The 21,125-nt window shown below is 40.1% G+C and overlaps 1 protein-coding gene across 1 annotated transcript; it reads right to left on the bottom strand.

The window, feature by feature from the left end:
• Window positions 1–671: 671 nt before the first annotated feature.
• Window positions 672–21,121, bottom strand: INTS12 (integrator complex subunit 12). Its single transcript, XM_050338021.1, is given in 8 exon segments — window positions 672–4,603; window positions 4,606–4,975; window positions 6,977–7,129; window positions 8,454–8,613; window positions 12,399–12,586; window positions 13,136–13,279; window positions 15,195–15,358; window positions 21,099–21,121. Coding segments are annotated over 7 exon segments (1,380 nt in total). The 5' UTR covers window positions 15,351–15,358; window positions 21,099–21,121; the 3' UTR covers window positions 672–4,394.
• Window positions 21,122–21,125: the final 4 nt, after the last annotated feature.

Below are 21,125 nucleotides of genomic sequence, written 5' to 3'. Positions count from 1 at the left end.
AGAAGGTATCAAATTTTGGGCATCTATGAAAAAAACATCGTATTTAGGTAGAAGTAAAATACTACCACACAAATTTGTAAAATGTTTAAGGAAAGTCATGTAGGTGGTTTTATAGTAAATCACAGGGCTATTTGGACTGGGGACAGAAAAATCACAGGACTATTTTCCAGTTATTTTTTCTAAATAAGAGGTATGCTTCTCAAAATTCAGACAGGACTTCCTTCTTTCTGCCCTACACTACACTCCTCAACCTGACGTATGACTTCAGTCAAACAATCCTGTAGAACAGACTCCTTTCCTGGAAATACAGTTGTTAATTCCATCCTAACTATAACATCAAAGCAGAAAACAACTGTTCCCTTCAATCTACTCTGTTTTTCACCAGTGCCTATCTTACATATTCAAGCTAAACACTTGATTTAAAAGACCTGGTCTCTGCTATAAATCCTTCCTGATATAATACTTCAAAGAATCACAATCCTAACTGACATTTTTATACCAACAGAAGGAGACTTTATATTTAATATAAGAAGCTGGGAAAGTTACAGTGGAAGAAAGTCTTTTGCTGGTACAAATTGTAGCTGTATTGCAGATTTTGCTAATACAGGGATATCGACAAGTCCAGATAGAATTGGCCTTATTAGAGGGAAAAGACCAGCATGCAAAAAAGGTATAGCCTAAGTTATTTTATTCTGAATGCAAATACCCTACAGCCAATCCATGCCAGAGTCACAGACATAAAAACGTCAGGATACATTTGAATCAGGTCTCAGAAGTATTTTAAATGGCATTAGCTACCACAGCTTAAAAACAAGGATCAATTTTTTTCTGCCTGTGTTCACCCCATAGGTGGCACCCAAAGTAATCGGCACAGTTCAGCTGTAAGCTCCTGAACTCTCACGAGCAAAGCTATATGGATGTTCAGAGGCAAGACAGAGGCAGCTAGCACCTTGAACACTGCTCTGGGAGCAGGTTTTACTACTGGAATGAACACTTTACATAGGAGCACTCCAGCCATTTAAAGAATCTATCTTCACACTACTACTTAGATCTAGGCAACAGTCTTCTGATTAACACTTAGAAAGAAAATATGCCTTCTGCTTGCTAATGGAAACTGCTTTGGTGTCTTTTCCTAGTATACCACCATTAAAAACCCTCCGTGCTGGAAAGGGAGAAGGATGGGCTGATCAAAAAGCAGTAAAAGTTCTGGATTCCTCCTGCTCATGTTGTTATTTTTACATAGCCCTGGAAGCCACAGGCACTACAAAGATAAAAAGTTATTCTTTTTTTCCTCCAAAAGGAAAAAATAGTTGAAAAAATATGCAAATTTCCCAGGTAGCTGAGGCAATCCCGAGAAAATGAAACTATTCTTTTGAATGTTTAAGGAACGTTAGCCTAAATCTTAATTGTGGAGAAGGGAAATGAGGCATGGGAAATAGCTGCATGTATCAGCTTTACACATACCTAAAATACAGGATGGATAAAAATGGATGCCTGTGAAAGTCTGCGTGGTGGGTTGACCATGGATGGATGCTAGGTGCCCACCAAAGCCACTTGGCCACTCCCATCCACAGCTGGGCAGGGGAGCTGGAAAATAAGATGGAAGCTTAGTGGGTCGAGTTAAAGGCAGGGAGAGATCACTTGCCAAGTACCATCATGGGCAAAACAGACTCAGCTGTGGGAAGATTAACATGACTTACTACCCATCAGAGTATGGTAAGGAGAAAATAAAGCACTTCTCCCTTATTTCCAGGCTTTACTCACGAATTCACCATCTCCTCTCTCAGCAGTGCAGGGAGAGAGGGAATGGGGGTTGTGGTCACCACACATCATCTCTGCTGTCCCTTCCTCCTCAGGGGGAGGACTCCTTACACGCTTCCTGGGCTCCACTGTGAGGTCCCTCCCACAACAGACAGTCCTCCACCAACCTCTCTAGCACAAGTCCTTCCCAAAGGCTGCAGTTCTTCATGAACTAAGCATGGGTCCCTTCCACAGGGTGCAGTCCTTCAGGAACAGACTGCTCCAGCATGGATATCCACAGTGTCACCAGTCTTGCCAGCAAACTTGCTCCAGTGTGGGCTTCTCTTTCCATGGGGCCACAAGTCCTGCCAGGAGTCTGCTCCAGCACAGGATTACCACGGGGCCACAGCTTTCTTCTGGGCATCCACCTGCTCTAGCATGGTGTACTCCATGGGCTACAGGTGGACCTCTGCTCCCTCATGGACCTTGATGGGCTGCAGGGGTCAGCCTGCCTCACCATGGTCTGCACCACAGGCTGCAGGGGAACCTCAACTCCCAGAGCACATCCTCTGCCTCCTTCTCCACTGACCTGGATGGCTGTAGAGTTGTTGCTCTCACATATTCTCTCTCTGGCTACAATTGCTGTTGCACAGGTTTTTTCCCCTTAATATATTATCCCCAAGGCTGATGAGCTCGGCCTTGGCTAGTGGCAGGTCCATCCTGGAGTCAGCTGGCATTGGCTCTGTCAGATTACAGGGGAAGCTTTGGGCAGCTTCTCCTAGAACCCACCCCTATAGCCCACTCACTGCCAAAACCTGGCTATGCAAATCCAATGGTCAGAGATGTTTTCACGTTTAGAGACGCTCCCCTCATCACAGAAGGAATAGAGAGAAATTGCCAAATTCTGGTCACAAAGAGCAAGACTTCAAGATCATTTTCCAGTGCAAAAAAAGGGATTTGTTTCAAAAGTGATCAAAAGAGGACGCTTCATACACAATTCAGATGTATGGTACTCACAGGAGAAGGGACAGGTTTCTTTCTTTCCAAGCTCAATTTTCTCTCAATAAACGTTGCACTGCTGTTTTCTTTTACAAAATTCAGCTTGTGAACCTCCTCTATCAATTGATTCTGCACTTCACAGATGCTTGAGGAGGACAGCTGCAAACACAAATGTGGGTTAGATCTCATGTACAAAATTGTAAGGAGATTTGAGAGAGAGCAGAGCTGAACACAACCTGGACCAGCTGGGACAATGACAGGGACCAAAAACTGTGAAGAAGAGCTCAGGGGTAGGAATGGAGAGATGGAAGACCTGATACTTCCCAACTACCTGTTTTAGTTGGGATGCTAAAGCATTAACCCACACAGGGCTGGGACAGATTTGAAGAAGTGTAACAGAAACTGGCAGGGTATGTGGAAAAAACTGGAGGGATGTTTGTGGGTGTAAAATCTAGATCTAGTCAAGAAAAAGCCATGAATGCCTCCATAGGAAGCTACCAAGAGCCACACTTGAGCTCCCAAGAGCTCTCAAATCTCCTTCATAGCAGCAGCTGGGCTAAGTGCAAGATCATGCTGGGGCAGGGAAGTAGAGGGGACTTATGCTCTGAAGAGAGACAAAGCTCATCCCTCTGTTGCCTTTCATGTCTGAGAACACAGTAAGTGTAGATAACAACCATACAGGCTGTGGCAGAACAATGGAGAGACCAGAGGCTTCATTTTCCAGACCACTTGGTAGACAATTCTTCTTTGGCACATGCCAGGCTCATGAATTTTACAGCAATACTTCGGTAATCAAAAAGTCATCTGTGTTTCAGGTGTGCCAGAAAGGAAACAAACTTACTAACACTCAAGACAATTCCCTTCATTTTCTTCTATTTTTTTCCCCTCTCTCAACATCATAGAACAATTCTGTTGAATTAAAATATACACTAGCTTCCACTTATTTTCCATTCCTATTCAACAGGACAATATTAAGGCCCTTTACAGTTTAAGAAAGCTTGAAAACACTGCCTTGAAAACACTCTTTTTGTATGAAGTTTCTCACTGTATAAAACCAAAATAGGTCAATTAACCAAACTGCCAAACCAAAATTCTCCATTTAAATATACTATTTTCTAGCAGTTAATTTTTGAACATGTTTAAAAGAAAATACATTTTTTCCATGATGAACCTGATAATTTGAGATAATTAGCTCTGCACAATATAGAGAATTCTGAACACCTCAAGCATTTAAAGTGTTGGAATATGGGGTGAAAAAAAAGTGGCAATGAATTCCCAGATTAATAATCCTTTTATTATTAACATTTAAGAATGATGGTTTCAGAAAGTTCATTTTATTAAGTGTCCCCATAAACGTGGGTATTTTAAGATTTAAAAATACCCAACTTTTACAATTTCAAGTTTCAGTGCTTTGAGCTACGGAAACAGGAGCATATAATAGTGAATTCCTCCAACATACTCAATTCACAGATGTGCAAAGGCAGAAGGAATGCTAGAATTATCGAAGTTTGACCTCCTGTATAACATGGGTTTTGGGCTTCCCTGATTTAACTTCCATTTCAGTCCAGTAACTGGGGGATTTTCTTTAAGAAAAACGCCAATGAACACAAGAATGTTTCCTAGAACATAACCAACAAAATCAGCAAGCAGACGTACTACTTCTTGAGTTTCTTCTGAGCAGCCTTTTTCTTGACCATCTGTAACCTTTTCATAGCATTGAGCTGAGATTCCTGAGAAGTTGGGCCCTTCAGGGAGGCTGACTGATTACCAGTATCTGCAGCGGTTTTACTCGTGCTGCCCCCGCTGTTCCCCGAATTCCCGCTGTTGCCATTCCCGCTGCTCCCCTGGCTGCTGGTGCTCGGGCGGCACTGCTGGGACTCGGGAGACCCACTTTGCTGACGTTGTCGCTGCTCACCGAGCGGCTCAGGGTGGTTTTCCCCAGTGTCAGAGGTGGAGGAGGTTTCAGCTGAACAGGGTTTGTGCTGTTGTTGGCAGAAGCTATTTTCGACCCTAGTCCTGGTTTTGAAGTCGCCAACCCTGACAAACCCACAGGTTTCTGGTTATTTGAAGAAGCTGCCGGTTTCCCACTGGCACTCTGTGCTGTTGATCCCAGTTTGGCAGTTGAAGGATTGGCAGAGGAGGTTTTGGCTGCAAAAGCAGCCCATCCTGTAAGGCCACTCGTTGCTGAAGAGGAAACACTTGTACTGGCAGAGTTCCCCGAAACTGCTGCTGAGGTCTAAAATAAATAAGCATTCTTATTATAGTAGCATCTATTTGTGCAGCACATCACAGTAGGAATACATTGAGCCTCTATTTCAGTTCTTTTCACAAGATCACCCAATGGTCAATGTTTCATCCCTGGTCACTGCAGTTGAAAGTACTAACATGAACAAGAAAGGATGCCAGGTGCAGCCAACTTTTAATCACCCAGCCACATGGAACAAATAATACCTTTTCTCCCCTTCCTTCTATATAGTTAGCAGGCTACCATACAGCATTGTGAACCCTCCTTGAATGATAAAAGCCCAAATTTGGGAACTGTATAAAAGGTGGTGGCTTGCATTCCTTTTCTTTTCTTTTTTTTTTTTTTTTTTTACTGTTTTTTCCTGGTGTCACTTTTTAACAAGATGACAGATGCTTGGACAAAAATCAGACATTGAGCAATTCATTATTGCATTTCTTACAGTCTTTTGGTCAAAGTAGCAGTATCTAAATTGTTTTCTTTCCCTCTCTTGGTTCTTAGCAGCCTGTACCACAGAGAGAATTAAAAAAAAAAAAAAAGAAAAGAAAAAGAAGTCACTGGACTTCTTTCCTGTAGGTCTCTTCCCATTCAGGTACTGTGAAACACAAACCTTCTGCACACATGGGTTCCCTTGCTTACAAAGAGCTATACACATTACCTGAGTTCCCACAGCTTAAACCCTACAACCCCCAGGTTTCATATGGGGATGATATGTTGCATTATTAAACCGGAATTATAGCAAATGGCAGAGTCAAAATGAAAACTAAACCCCTCTATTCAAGTAATATCCCTTTTATAGTATTTCCAGACAGTTTCTAAACAGTAAAGATGATGGATGAAATCAGGCCTCAGGTCTTATAACCCATTTAGGCAAATAAATAAGTCTGCTGAGGTGAAAAAAGTATTCATAAGTATAAGAGCCTGAGCAATACCCATCATATTATTCATGATGGTTTGCATCCAGGCAGAGTAATGGCAAACATAACTTTGGGTGAGTGAATGGTTGCTTTGATTTTGAGTTAAAGCTGTGTTTTCCTAGGTAAGGGTCATGCTTTATTAGACTACTATGTTGTTTATTATACTGCCTCTGGTTTACCACCTTTGAGCAACTTGTGACAGTATTTTAACTGGGGAAAAACAGAAAGCAACATAGAATCATAGAATAGAATCACAGAATGGTCTGGGTTGGAAGGGACCCTGAAGGTCACTGAGTTCCAACGCCCCTGCCCACACTACCCACTAGATCAGATTACATGTAAGAAGCAGTAGTCTCCTAAACTAGATCTCAGAGTCAGCTAGAGTTTCCCTCTTATAAACTAATAGAGCTGTCTAGGCCAGAAAAGACCTTCAAGATCATCAACTCAAAGTGTAAACCCATCCTTGTGAGAAGTCCCCCTCCAGCTTTCCTGTATGCCCCTTTTAGGTACTGGAAGGCTCCCTGGAGCCTTCTCTTCTCTATGCTGAACAACCCCACATCTCTCAGTCTGTTTTCACAGGAGAGGCTCCAGCCCTTCCCAGCTCCTTTGCAGCCTCCTCTGGACCTGCTTTAACAGGTCCACGTCTTTCCCATGCTGAGACAGCTGGACACAGTACTCCAGGCAGGGGCTCACAAAAGTGGAGCAGAGGTGCAGAATCACCTCTCTCAATCTGCTGCTGGGCCAGCTTCTAATGATGCAGCCCAGCATATGGTTGGCCTTCTAGGCTGCCAGGGCACATTTATAAAGACTTCTGCTTATATAAAATATCTTTAAAAAAATCCATAGAGTCAATTCTGTTCTTTCCCTTGTAACATAAAAATACAGTCAAGAACTGGATGTTTCAGGGACTTACTGGTGAAGTGAGGGTTTTTTCTCCATTTTTTCAGTGTTAATGCTATGGTGCTGCTCAGTCCACATAGTATAGCAGACTGTTTTCATTCATGATTCTTGTGAGAAAAGATTATAATCTATGCAGTGAAACGTAAACTCTTCCTCTGGTAAATTTAAACTGACTTACCTTGACTTCTGTTCTCTTGAATGCTAGAAAAGCTGGTGGGGTCTCAGGTTTTAACTTAATTTCTGGCTTCTTGACCAATGGATCCTTCAAAGCTGGTGCAACTGAAACCACTGCAGGAGCTGGTTTTTGAGGTGGCTTTTGTGTCTTCTGAGCCTGTATAAGAGGTAGGAAAAAACCATGCCAAATTAGTTACGGACCCTATAACATTGACTGTTTTGACTGTTAACAAAAAGCATGAGCATTTTAAGATTACAATCTAGTCTTTACAACTTCAAGTTTAATGGTCCATGAGAAATGAGGTAATAGGGGATGTGGAGATAGTGCTGGTTATGGTATTGGAGACAGGGTCCAGCCACAAAGCATCCTGAATAGAACTTGCTATTTCAGCATGGAAAGAGTTGCAGCACTGACACTTAGAGAACAGGAAAGCACTGGGCCTTTACAGGAATAAGGCAAAGGCAGGTGAACTTGCAGTAGAAAGGGACGTAATCCAGCAGTACTGAGACGTGGGCTGCAAGAGCCTGCTAAAAAGTGCCAGGCAAAACGGCAGAATTCATGCCAAAACGAAAAAAGGAAATGTCATATTGAAGGCAACCATTAAATGTCTGCAATGGCTATCCTGCGCAGGAACTGACCTTCAGCAAACACTCCTCTGAGTTCAAAGGCCTGATGATCATCAGAATAATCATGTATTTCAGTCAGTGATGATAATTCCTAGGCCAGGATCTTACAATGCCTTTTTTTCTTGTTTCTTAGTAGTCATTTCAACAGATAACTTGCTAAGTTATCACAGAGCAGTTTCAAAACACATTTTCTGCTGTATAGAAGGGTGTGATTTTAAAACTTCAGAACTAAAGTCACTAATGTTTCATGCACCCAAAGGTGCTGTCTTACTCTCATGTTTGTTTCTCATAATGAGACAAGTGGGATTCCAGGGAGATCCTGTTTAATCAAGAAATTAACATGCAGATCAATCAAAATATAGATTTTTTTATTTTTTTTTAAACTGGGATATGCTACCCTCAGCTTGGGTTTGAGCCTGAGAAAACTCAATGCTTGAGATCTGGACTGAAATTTGCAGTCTTATCCTACAGGAAAGCAACCATTAATGTCCAAAGCTGAGAAGACGACTAAAACTGTAGGGCTATTTGGTAGACATGTGCTAAAAACTGAGTATCACATGAAATTAAAAAAAAAGTTTCAACTGCTGCCTGCCAAGTAGGAAATAATCCTATTTCACTCTTCTTCGCTCAAATTCTCGTTTTTAAAAAACTTTTTTCCAGAAGCACATTACAGAATGCTCTTTGAGATGCTACGTTAAAAAAACCCACACCTGCAGCAAGGGAAGCACCGCTGAGAAAAACAGTTCTCCAACACGCTTCCAAGGATTTCTCTAACTCATAAAATACTCTCACGTAGTAGAAACAGCCTGCTGTATTCAAATAGTGCTCACACGAGACAAAAAACTGACTCCTACCATTCTCTTCATCTGCCTGGTACAGCGGGCACAATACCATACAAGTCGAGGATCATTCACTTCCTTGTCTGTCACCTGAGGTTTATGGCAATCCTGGTGGTAGAGATTATGGCACTCCTGACACTCCACTAGCTGATTCACAAAAGTAACTGTCATTTGCCTGCAGAGCAAATAGTTAAGAACAGATTACGGAAGAAAGCACTTAGAGGATTATCCAATTGTTGAAAATTTTGCAAGGCTTAAGATAAAAACTAAAAATATTTTTGCTTTCACATATATTTTCTACCTGTGGCAAATGAAACGTATTCCTTTTCTTCCTGCATCAGCTCTTCCTAACTAATATTTTAGAAACCTGATATTTTTAAAGGGTGATTTTTTTCAAGAATATCTAAAACTTCCACGCTATTAAACAAGTGTATATGACAGTTTTGATTTCTCTGTTTGGTTTTTATATTAGAAGTGTAAGTCTTGCCTGCTTTGCTTCACGTGGGCATTTTATGGGTACATCACTCTACGACAAATATGATTTCCTCATTATATTAGCATATGAAGGCCTAGTCTCCATTTGGACAATTTTGCTGTGAGCTTTAGAGCAATACAGTTCAAGAACAAATAATTTCTCAACAACAAGCCGGTAAGAGTAGCTTTCTGTAGCTTTCTGCTACAGCATTTGAAAACATCATCATCCAAGCTCTCCATTACCTTGAAGATGTTTTATTAGCCATCCTTTTGGTCCCTACTACAGAAACAGACACGTGGAACTCGAGATAATACCAGAGCCATGGAAAGATGGAATAGGAAGGATTAATTGTGCAGTCCTGCCTTGAAGCAAACATGCAAGCTGGTGATGAGGACTTCATTTTGCATGGGCCTCTGCTGAAAGTAATCATGCTGTGTAAATGACAAATTAGTGATATATACATGACTGGGAGTCTGCCTGTGAATTAGCCAAATACCATTTTCTTAATGATTTCTTCTTTCAGATGACAAATCAAGCTATTTAATTGCTAAGCTGCTTTTGCTCATATCCCTGAGGAGCAGGTACCCAGGTAACCATGGAAACTCTATTTGTAGATGGGTGGGGAAAGGTAATCCCTTATTTCTTTATATAACAGAAAAATGAAGTCTGATACTACAACATTTTCTAAGAAATATTTCTCTTTTACACAGGCAATTTAAAAACAGAGGGAAATTCCAGGGTCCATTATTCTACATGAAGGATATTTAAAAGACATTTTGTTTGTTTCTCATTCCTAAATAAACTGGATCAGAACAAAGCAGTGATTTTTCAACCTCATGTCTCAAGGTGGGAGACTCACCCTATTTTAAAATTACCAAGAACAATCCCAAACTGATTAAAAACCCATGAACTCTTCATGATCAGAAACAAGTTAAAAACCACTTTTAAATTATAAGATAACTAAGAAACAAACCTAACAATTTTTTACCATCAAAAAACAAACAAAAAGGTATTAATAAAAAATTTGAAATTTTGTTATTTCAAACCCAGTGTTTTTTAAAGATTTTTCTGGGAGGAAAACTTCACAATCATCTGCAAACTGCATGTAGTATTTCCTTTTCATATAACTGAGGAGCCACGTAACTGGTGGGCCCTGTTTTTGCAAGACCTACAGGCACTGGAGAAGGTGGAGTTATTTTAATATTCCCTCTCTCCTTATGCCTAAATTGGCATAACAGAACAAGAAGGAAAACACCACAGGCATCAACGTTCAATACTTGTAATCACTATGAAAATACATTTGACACTTGGCAAACCTTGAAAAAACATTTCATGTCTCTGCTTCAGTTTTTACATCTATAAAGAGGAATAGTTAATATTCGAATGCACTTTTTTTGCATTTGAGAACCCACAGCTGGGTTCTTGCCGACTTGTCTTCTTAAGCAATGTAAACATAAAATCTTTTCCTATGAACTCCACCTACTCTGCAACTGGACATGATGTGTTCATTCACAACGGGTTGAATAATTGATTGAGTTATTAAAAGATGTCATTTAAAAATATTATTCATACTTGAGTTATTTTGCAGACTATCCAGTGCTTTTATATTTCATATGTATGGGGATGGTATTATTTTGGCTCAAGACGGCCACCCCAAAAACGGTGCACAGACTGAAAGCGAGCAGTAAATAGAGGAATACTGTCTGACCAATGTGCTGGAGTCAGAACTCCAAAGCACAAATCCTCTGAAAAACATCTAGCCCAGCACGAGCTGGAGGTTGAGAACCACGTGACATCAGTCTCAGCAGGTTCTGTGCAAAATGAAAGCGATCCTGAGTGTCAGGGTGACTGTCACCACCCCCTCTCTAACAGGTTGTTTCTTTTCCTGCAGTACTTCTCCCTCCCTCTGGCATCAGTTAATGAGAGCTATTTCAGTTAGTCAGGGCAGAAAAATATTTTACAAGAACACCTGAGTTGGTGACCACGAGCACGTAGAATCAACACCTTCAGCAGCCAGGTTAAACGTTGATTGTGGAACAGCTAATGGAACCACATACCCGGCCTGTGCTTTTCAAAGCAAAGTCTTGGCCATGCTGGGCACAGGAGTTGCATTTTCTTTAGTTTCTTTACTTTGCAGGCATTTCTCATTATGCCTTTGCCAGGGAAGAGAGAGAATTAATAATCCACGACAGCTCAAGACTGTCTAAAAAAACCTTTTTGTTATCCCCTCCTGCCAAATAAGTTAGTACCACAATATTCTTAGCAGCATTTTAACATACCACCAAATGGGGATTTGCCCCTCTTAGGGGACAGCAAAAGTGGAATTTGCAGGAAAAAAAAGGTAAATTTGAAATATTTATTTCATACTTCTTCCTTTTTCAATGTCTACACTAAGAAACCAAACATTTGAGTTAATACATGGGAATAATGTGACATGAAATCTCATCAGTCCACAACTGGTTACCAGTATAATTAACTGCAACAACAGAAATTTATCATCCCTGGACTGCAGATGCCTCCTTACCTACACAACAGGAACAACCATGAACATGATGGAACAACGAAGTTCTAAAGCCCAGTTTCACAAGTGACTTAAGCTGAGTTGAAATACATACTTGCTACCAAAAGGCCAGTTCCAAACCCTTCTCTGTCCTGGCTCTACATTCTTGTATCCACACATGTGCCAACATAAGCATTTACTATCACTGAGCTGACTGAAACCTAAACCTACTGAAAAACCTGAGTGGAAAGCTGATCCAGAAGCTGATTCAGCTGATCACAAAACTCCATGTGCAATACATCCCCTAAACAGTACAGGGAAGGACGTACAACTGGGAGAGCCAAACTGCTCCTTTTGGCAGCAGTGGGGGCTTAACAAGGACATAAATCATCTGTGAAACCAGATCCTGGTTTGAGTGATTTGATCCTAGGGTAGATATTCAAAAGTGTATTTTATGCTTCTGTTAACACTAAATGTACTGCTAGCACAATGTTACTAAAATCCAATTTTAGAGCCCTTACTGGAAAGTAAAAAGAACCTGTCTTCACTGCAAGATATATTTACTGAGAAAACACAGCTATGTGTAAATTAATGTCAAATGATTAGGAAATGAGGAGCAACACACATACATCTCATAATAATGCCACTTACAAATGCTTTCAGAAGAGAAGTGATTTTTTAAAAATGCTTATCATTAGCCATTAATACTTTAACTTGCTTTCCAATAACTAAAAACTGTCATGATGGGTTTTGTATCATGTCTAGCTTTATTTTTCACTTGCCTTTTCCTGAAGAAAAGCTGTTTTTCTCATTAAAGGTTCTATCTTCAAGAAACTATTCTTATTCATGAAGGATGCTTAAATCTATTATCAATTTTGGATATGTGCTTAAGTGATTTCCAGAATAAAAACTAAAAGAAGCACTAACTCAATGGTACACAATAAAAAAAAAGTAACTACCTAGCAATGAAGCAATGCCAACTTACCTGCACACAACACAGGCTAATCCCATTTCCATAGCAAAGTCATCAGCACTGGTTTCCTCAAAGCTAGATAAATCAGGCATGGATAAATCCTTGCTCGTCTGAACTGTAATAGGAGAGGAACGAGCCTCTTGCTTCTCTACTTTGGGCTTCTTTGGTGCATCAGCTCCTTCAGCAGTATCCCCTTTTGTCTATTAAACACACACATACAAAATGTGAAAACTCAAGATGCTAGTAGATATTATTAAAATGAGAAAATAACTGGTACAATTAGATTAGAAGTATAAGGTGTACTTTACAGAGGACACACACAATGTATTTCTTTAATTACATATTTTCTTCAAAATATTTACAAACTAGAAGCTCAAGCCCATTTTTTGTACTTCATCTCAGAATCCTTGAAAAACCTTTGGGAAACCACATTTCAAGTTGCTACATTTTAGTAACTTGTTATTAACATGATGATTTAAAACACAGAATCACAGAATGGTTTGGGTTGGAAGGGACCTTTAAAAGGTCATGAAATCCAACTCCCCCCGCAGTGAAAAGGGAAAACAATCACAGAATAATTATAACAAGACTTTTGTTGGAGTGCCTAAAGACATGACTGACTAATGCAGTTCACAGGTTACACACCACTAGATGAGCTGAGCTACAGAGACTGAAAAGAGAACCTTCTGTCTAAAACACCTTTGAGTTTATATACCAAGTTATCTCATTAGAGAACAAAAATCACTTACTTTATCAGATCTCTTTTCTGTTTCTTTTTTCACCTTTTCTGATGCAGTGGGCTTGCCATTGTTGTTGCCGGAGGGCAAACTAGAAGAAGCTTTAGGCTCTTGCTTAATAGGTTTGGTAACAGACACTTTTGGTTGCTCTGCTTCCTGAAAACAGAAACAAAAATTGAAGGCAAACCCTACACTTGAGATACTTCCTGGTTTGTAATTAGTTAGATACCAGGATAGGCAAACGACATATCATACAACACCAATCATCTACACACACACTTTTTCAAAAAACATTTCTTAAATATCTTCATATCACATCAGTAAATTAGGGTGCATAAGTTGCAGACAATTAGTAAGACCTCCCCTTACCACTCACCTTCCAGAGGGAAAGGTGCTCCTTTTCCAAAGACAGATCCTCTTTGGAACATTAATTAAAAAGGAAGACATTTCTGCTTTTAAAATTCAAAGAGATAATGAACACAGACTTTCAGATAATTCTGAGGACATAATTAAATGTAAGCTGAAAACATAATCTGACATCTGATGTAACCAGACATCAATATCTCATTCCTTCATGGAGAAAAATATTGACCTCTACTGAATCTCAGTCCTTATTCATCTACCAGATGAATAAATTTAGATCTCAACAGAAATCAATAGTTCTCATTAATGACGCCTTAGTGTTGGCAATGGACAATAACCAAGAGAGTCTGTAAATGAGTGATTAATCACACCAGTGCACAGGAGTCAGGTACCTCCTCTCAGCTGGTAAGCAGGCAGTAATTCTCTGCTCTGTGCTGGGACAGGTCCTTAAGCCCTGAGCTTCAGCCATCCAAGGTTTGTCGACTTCCTGTTGCATCCAGGGTCAGAAACAGATTTCCTCATCTGCCTGACCATGGTAACCCCGTGCTCCCCGCTCTGTTCTTGGATCTCATGGTCAATCACAAATTAATCCTGTAGCTTGAGAATGCAAGGAAAGGAACCTTTACACTTTTTTTCATTTCTGAGCTTTGCAGTTTAGCTGACACTGGAGACATACTAAAAAGAGGAGAAACAAAAGATTTCTTCCTCTGGCCTGAGCCTCAGTTTCACCTGAGGCCAGGTGACTGCCAGCCAAGCTGTTATTAGAATTGGCTTCCCAAGCCTCTTTGCACTATTATTGATCTCTCTGCTTCCTCTTTAAACCACAAATCGCTTCTTTCAGCTCTGAGGGCACTCGAGAGTTTTGAGACCTGTGTTAGGGGGAACTGCAGTTTAGGTTTCAGGGAGTTGAACAGAAAGGAGTTAGACCACACAGTACAAGCATGATATATGCTGAGCAGTAATAGTACCTTTTAGTTGTCTGGAACCACGTAGATGTAGAAATGAAATATTACTGAGGCATCAGCATACAGACCATCATTATAACATACCAGGCTGACTTCCAGGCATCCTAGGGGAGAGCACTACCTCATTATCCATATGGCAATATGCAGCAGTATGAGGATGTCCCCACTTGTTTATTTCCATACACTAATCTTGGATTCAAATAGTCCCTCTAGCAGGTGTTCAGTGATTTTCAGTAGATGAAAAATAATGTTTGTCCATTGGACGGCAATGGTTCCAGCCTGCAAAGCATTTCTGCTTTGAACCATTTTGTGTTTTTCATTCTCATATGACTTCATCAACAGAATTTCATGGAAAGGGACCCAGCTTTATCAATAAACAGGTTGTTCTGTTTTGTATTTATCTGTGGCAAAAGTAATCTGCATTTTAAAGACCTTTTAGCTCTGAAACATGACTGCAGAAATAAGTTTGGGTTCACCTTACATAGCATGTCTGATATAATGTTGAATTATCTCTTTTAAAGGTCTTGGTACATCAACATGGTAGAGATTTTTTCCCCATTAACTTCTGTTAACTGAATAGATTATGTTGCATAAAAGGGGAATGATGAATACGAACATTCCATAATTACTTTCTCCTCAACTTCTGATTCTCTTTTAACTTTCCAGCTATAAAAGAGGAACTAGGAATAGAAGGAGCTCTGTAAAGGCATACAAAAATGACCCATGCTCTCTAACACCAATACCTTCTGAGATGGACGATAGCTTGACTCAGTTCCTCTGGCCAAAGACTCATCAAGAAGCGCTTTCAGCTTTTCTGCAGAGTCCTTACTCTTTGAATGCAAGAAGCCCAGGGCTTTCAGAAAAATGGGATCAAGCTCCAAGTTCACTGTAGCAGCCATAGTGGTATCTTCAGAGGAAGTTTAAACAAAACAAACAGAAACAAACAAAGAAACAAGAAAAAAGAAAATCAATTACAAATTTATTCGTATGGAGCTTACCTCAAACAGCATGTGGCTAACAGAAGATCTATTTTCTTTGCAAAATGGAATGACATTAAATCACAGGAAGGATGATATGGGAATTAATTATCACTAGAAGATGACTGATTGTGAACTCCAGAGCTGCAAAACTTGAATTTGACTTTACATCTGAAATTAAGTCAAATTAATTCTTTGGCATATCTGATACTCAGAAACTAAACTCATTACACTTAGGTAAATGAAACAAATATTTCACACTCTTGATATTTCATATATAAAGAATATTGAAAAGTATGTAAAATAAATGTTAACTTCAAGAAAAGCAATTACTGCCCTTCTCCTTAACATTATTTGCACATACAGTTATTTCCAACTCATGGTCCATTGAAGAGTAACTAAAAAATCTTACTTGCAGAAAAAATAACTTTTGAAACTTCTGACAAAAACCCAGCTCATTGTAGCATATAATGTAAGAGATATGAACAGCTAGTATTTTATTTTATACAAATAAAATATCTGAAAAAGCACACTATCCATTTTTAAATTTAGCTGCAACAGTGAGAAAATTTATAACTTAGACGGTGACTTATCCACGCCCCCATGTGACAGTCTGAGTTTTAATGTCACAGTAATGACTATGAAGAGCTTCAATATGCTACTGTGACAATGTAAATGGAACAAAGTGAGAAAAAGGTTAGAACTAATTAAAAAAAATTATGTTTGCTTCAGAGCAATACATTCTGGCACTCTGGAACCTTCTCTGTTTGTTTCTTTAACAAAAGCTCTAAGGAACTGCATTTATATTGGAAATTGTACTTACAAAGATCTAACTTAATCAATAATTACCAATTAATAATTTAAGAAATAGCATGGGAAGTTATGGGAACACATCAGGATGCTTTATGTTATTGTTTGGTTGGTTTTTGTCTTTTTGTTTTGTTTGTTTTTAATCCAATAATCTATAAGATGTTCTTGAAAAGCCTTTCATCAGTTCTGCTCAAAAGCACTGGGCAGCTTTTTCAGCTGGAGCTTCCAAGGTTTTGCCTGATTAATTCCTTTTGATATTCATGGCAGTGAACTTTTACCTCTCTGGCCAAAACACCAGCAGTGGCAGCCTGCTCCCTTAACACTTGCCTAGAAGTCCCTAGGAACCTTTATCTCACGCTGAGCTTTCACGAGACACCAGAGAATCACTTGACTGAGATCATCAAGGAGTTCAACATACAGTAGACTTCACAGGGATTTTATCAATGGACCCAGCAGAGAGTTAAGAATCCTCTTCAAGAGCCTCTTCTCTCTTCCATAATCTTTGCTACTTGACAAATCATTTTCTGGTGGCCACAGAACTTCTGCTAGTAAGTACTACACACCAGTTACTCTGCTTTTCCACTGATCAAGCACAGACTGCCGTGCAAGCCCCATCCAGACAATTCAGTCTCTCTCTGATGATTACAAAAAGTGAATTCACAGTGCATGGAAAGCAGATACCCTTTTTTTAATGCATCTACCTCTGACACATGCTCAGGCTGCTCTTGAGATCTGTGGGCAGGTTATCTCCTCCACTTTGTTCTGCGAATATGCCTTTTACAAGAGTCAGTACCACATACTCTTAAACTAGGACTCTGCTAAACCCTCTGTTGAATGAAAGTAGAATCAAAACACTCATTTCAAAAATTTTGTATAATTCCCTGCTAAAAAAAAAAAAAAAGAATATTTTCAGTCCTTCTCTGAGGCTTTTACTAGGAATACACACTCGTGTACAGGAAGAACAGGCAGCCAAACAGCCCTTAGCAGCCATTCAGGATGCCTGTAATATTGACAGAATGAGTGTAAACGTACTAATTCCATTTTCATCTAGCTGAAGATTTCTTTCTAGATCTAGCTTTTTAAAGACACATATTGAACCCACATGTGAAAGACACATGTTAAACCCCAAATTTCAAAAGGGTTCTCGATATTTATATGAAACTGCAGAAATTCCTTCTCTGTTCTCGAGGGTAAATTATAATGTCGTAGGCTACTTCAGTTAGAGCTAACATCACAACACATTTCTCAAGAGAAGTGAGGGAACTGGGCTTCTTAAACAGTTCCAGTATGCTCAGCTTAGGCATGTATTTTCAAATTAAAAAAAAAAAAATCTATTTGTCATTTAGAGAAAGGAAGTCTATTCAATGGAAAGATGAACACATCAATAGCTGTCTTAAAAACAGCATCACCTGAAAAAAGTAAATTGATAATTAAGCTCTCCTTACTGAACCATAACAACACAACTGCCAAATAGTAACTGACCTGGTCCAAAAGGCAAATTATTGCTTCTGGTAGTAGCCCTTTCCAGATGTTTACAGATCAAACAGTTTTCAAGTATAAAACAGTGGTTTGACACTTACAAACCTAAGATCCAAATACATTCATTCATATTTTCATTCATAAACTGCTCCTCTGGCAGTGGAAGCAGCATACAGCAATGTGACAGCCTTGAGACAAGAACAGCAGAGTGTTCTAACAATGACGCCACAGGCTGCTCTGCAAGACAGACCTTGACTTTCTTCTTGAAGGGGAATCGTCGTAGAAGAAATGATTCAAAAGTGTTTAGGAAAAAAGGTGAGCATGACACCGTCTTTTCCATTGCAGTTTGATAACACAGCTGTGAAATTAAGATGACTGTGCTAAAAAAAACCCAGAGTAGAACTGGATTTGCTCAAAGCAAGTGCACCCTTCTTGCAACTCAGCATTCAGCCATCAGCCTAGCCCTAAAAACACTTTTCTCAACTTAGGTCTCTGTTTGGTACTTCTTCACTATTACGTAAGAACTGTTTGATGATGGATACACAAGACCAAATATAAGGCAACAAAACTCCCTGAAGTATCAGAGATAATATTAAAAATCCTACAATGAACAATCACGGAGTAACCTCCCATACCTGCAGTGATTTAAATCCCCGTGGGGAAAAACAATGCTAATTAGTAGGTTGTTATTTTTTAAACATCCAAGAATTTTTGGATTCTCTCATTTCTTGAGCATACTTTTTTCTTCTGCCAAATACACACAAGTTGAATGGAGCACTATACAGAATACATGGTCCTCCAATTTAATAGACTTATTAGATTTCTAGGATCTGGAGAACAAAAGAGGCCTCTTTTTTTTATTTTATTTATTTGCCATCTACTATGTTGCATGCCTACACATGTATTATCTTATTCATTATAACTTGCAGTTAAAGGGATCTACTTCCACTACATTTTCAGATATGGTTGTATTTTTATCCATCTGTTTCTGAACTCCTGTTTCTATTGTTTTCTGAGTCAGGTGTACTACTGAAGATATTTTTCCATGAAAGCACACATATTCAATTTATACTGCAATGCTATTATCAAACCCATTCTTTTATAAACTCAAAAATATTTCTATGTTTCACTGACACTGATAAGTAAAAGGACTTTCACTCACATATCCTTTTCAGCTACCTTCAACATGTGTAGCAGTTAACTTAAAACCCAGTCACATGAAACAACAGCACATAATTCCTGCCGACACACTCAGTACACTGTTTATCAATAATTAATTTATCATGATAATATCAATTCACTTTTTCCCTCTCCTTTAGATTTTTCTGTTCCTCAGAACTTACTCTCTTCCTGACTAATCAGTGACAGTGGCAGATTTTGCTTAGTTACCAATAATGCCTTTTCCAGATCACTTTCAGATGTAATGTAAGTCTTAAGAAAGTAGATCAAGGAAAATCTTAAAAGCAGGAAAAAGCAAACTTCTACTTTCAGTTTTTGCTTTTGTGTCTCAATCAGGACTTGATTCACGACAGCATAATTTCTCAGTTACCTTCCACGAGGGACATTTCAAAACTCACACACTTCAGTAGTCTGGAAAACTGTATTAATCAGAACAATTGCATGAATCAGTTCTCATTTATCTGTCATCTTCTCCAAAGAATCTTCTAAGACTAGAGTAAAATTTCCTGCTATGGAGTCACTAGTACTGGTATCCTTAATTTTACATTCTATTCTACACCATGTTTCATAATGTACTCTTAAATTAATATTTCAATCAATATCATTGTAATCCATTTAGCCAAAACGTCTAAGATTACACTATTTGCTGTTTTCTCCTCAGGAACAGTGAATTATTTAAGAATCACATAATCATTTAGTTTGGAAGGGATGTCATGTGGTCACCCTGTGCAACCTCCTGTTCAAAGTGAAGTAAGCACTGAATTCAGACCAGTTTGCCCAGGACTTTTCCAGTTGGATCCTGAAAACCTCCAAATGCAGGAACGTGAAAAACCTTATGGGCAACCTGTCCCAGTGCCTCGCTGCCCCCATTTCCTTGCTTGGAATTGGAAGTTCTAACTTGTGCTGTCTCTCGTTCCCCCTCAAAGCATCTGACTACAAAGACTGGCTCTATCTTTTCGAAAATCTCCTTGGGTCTATAAAGGCTTCCATTAGGTCCCCTTAAGCCGCTGTTAGATGGCATCCAGCACTCCCTCCACCTTCAGATCTAGCTATGTTGCCACAGAGGACGAGCCAGGTAGTCAGGCATGACTTATCCTTGGTAGATCTCGAGATGGCTATCCCTAGTCTCCACCTGCTCCTCCTTATGCCTACAAATGGCCTCCTCCACGGTCTTTCCAGATGGAAGGAGCACGGCCTGTAGTCCCTCTTGCCCTTTTTGAAGATGAGCATAAAATTTGCCTTTTCTCCAGTCTTTGGGATCTCACCCAACCTCACGGCCTTAAAAAGACGACAAAAAGCAGCTCTGTGAAGATGGAGCTGCAGATGGTGTTTCAATACTTGTCACTGCTCATTGGTTTAAGTCACTGGCAAATTGAGTTTACCTCCACTGCTGTTTTCACTTTTCCTTAATTCAATGTATAATGGAACTTATCAAACTTATAAATTCCTGGATATCATCCTCCTAGAGACTTCTTGGTGACAAAATTAAACCTTAGTTTAATTTTAAAACCTTAGTTTTGAACTGGATTTCCAAAATAGTTACACCAAAGCCACACCACCACCCTCTGCAACCTACTTGCTGCGAAATCTCTCCCTGAGATTTCCCCTTAGGAACGAACAAAAGGCCTCTCCCCTGAAAGCAACACTTTAAAACGCTTAGGATAATAATAATAATAAAAAAAAATCACTCCCCTGCCCCTGTTACCGCCCTGCACCGAGTTGCTCAGGGCGGCGGCTCCAGGCCGCCCCTCCCGGCCCCACAGGAGACCCGGAGCTCACCCCGGGGCCGAGGGTAAGAGCTGCCAGGTGTGGGGCTGGCTCCACTCTTCCTCCTCCCGAACCCTTCTTCCTCCCGCTCCCCAACCCCCCTTTTCCTCCTCTCCCCAGACCCCCTCTTCCCAAACACCTCCCAAGCCCCTCTTCCTCCCCCAAACCCCTCTTCCTCCCCCAAACCCCTCTTCCCTCCCCCAAACCCCTCTTCCTCCTCCCAAACCCCTCTTCCTCCCCTCAAACCCCTCTTCCTCCCCTCAAACCCCTCTTCCTCCCCTCAAACCCCTCTTCCTCCCCCCAAACCCCTTCTTCCAGCCCCCCAAACACCTTCTCTCCAGACTCGTCCTCCGCCCAAGCCACCCTTTCCTCCCCCCAAGCCACCCTTTCCTCCCCCCAAACCCCCTCTTCTCCCAGGCCCCCTCTTCCCGATACCCGCAGGGCCGCCCGCTGGGGTCTCAC

Source organism: Myiozetetes cayanensis, unplaced genomic scaffold (assembly GCF_022539395.1).
Source record: "Myiozetetes cayanensis isolate MyiCay16 unplaced genomic scaffold, myiCay2020 scf7, whole genome shotgun sequence".
NCBI lineage: Eukaryota > Metazoa > Chordata > Aves > Passeriformes > Tyrannidae > Myiozetetes > Myiozetetes cayanensis.
This window is presented reverse-complemented; position numbering and strand designations above follow the sequence as displayed.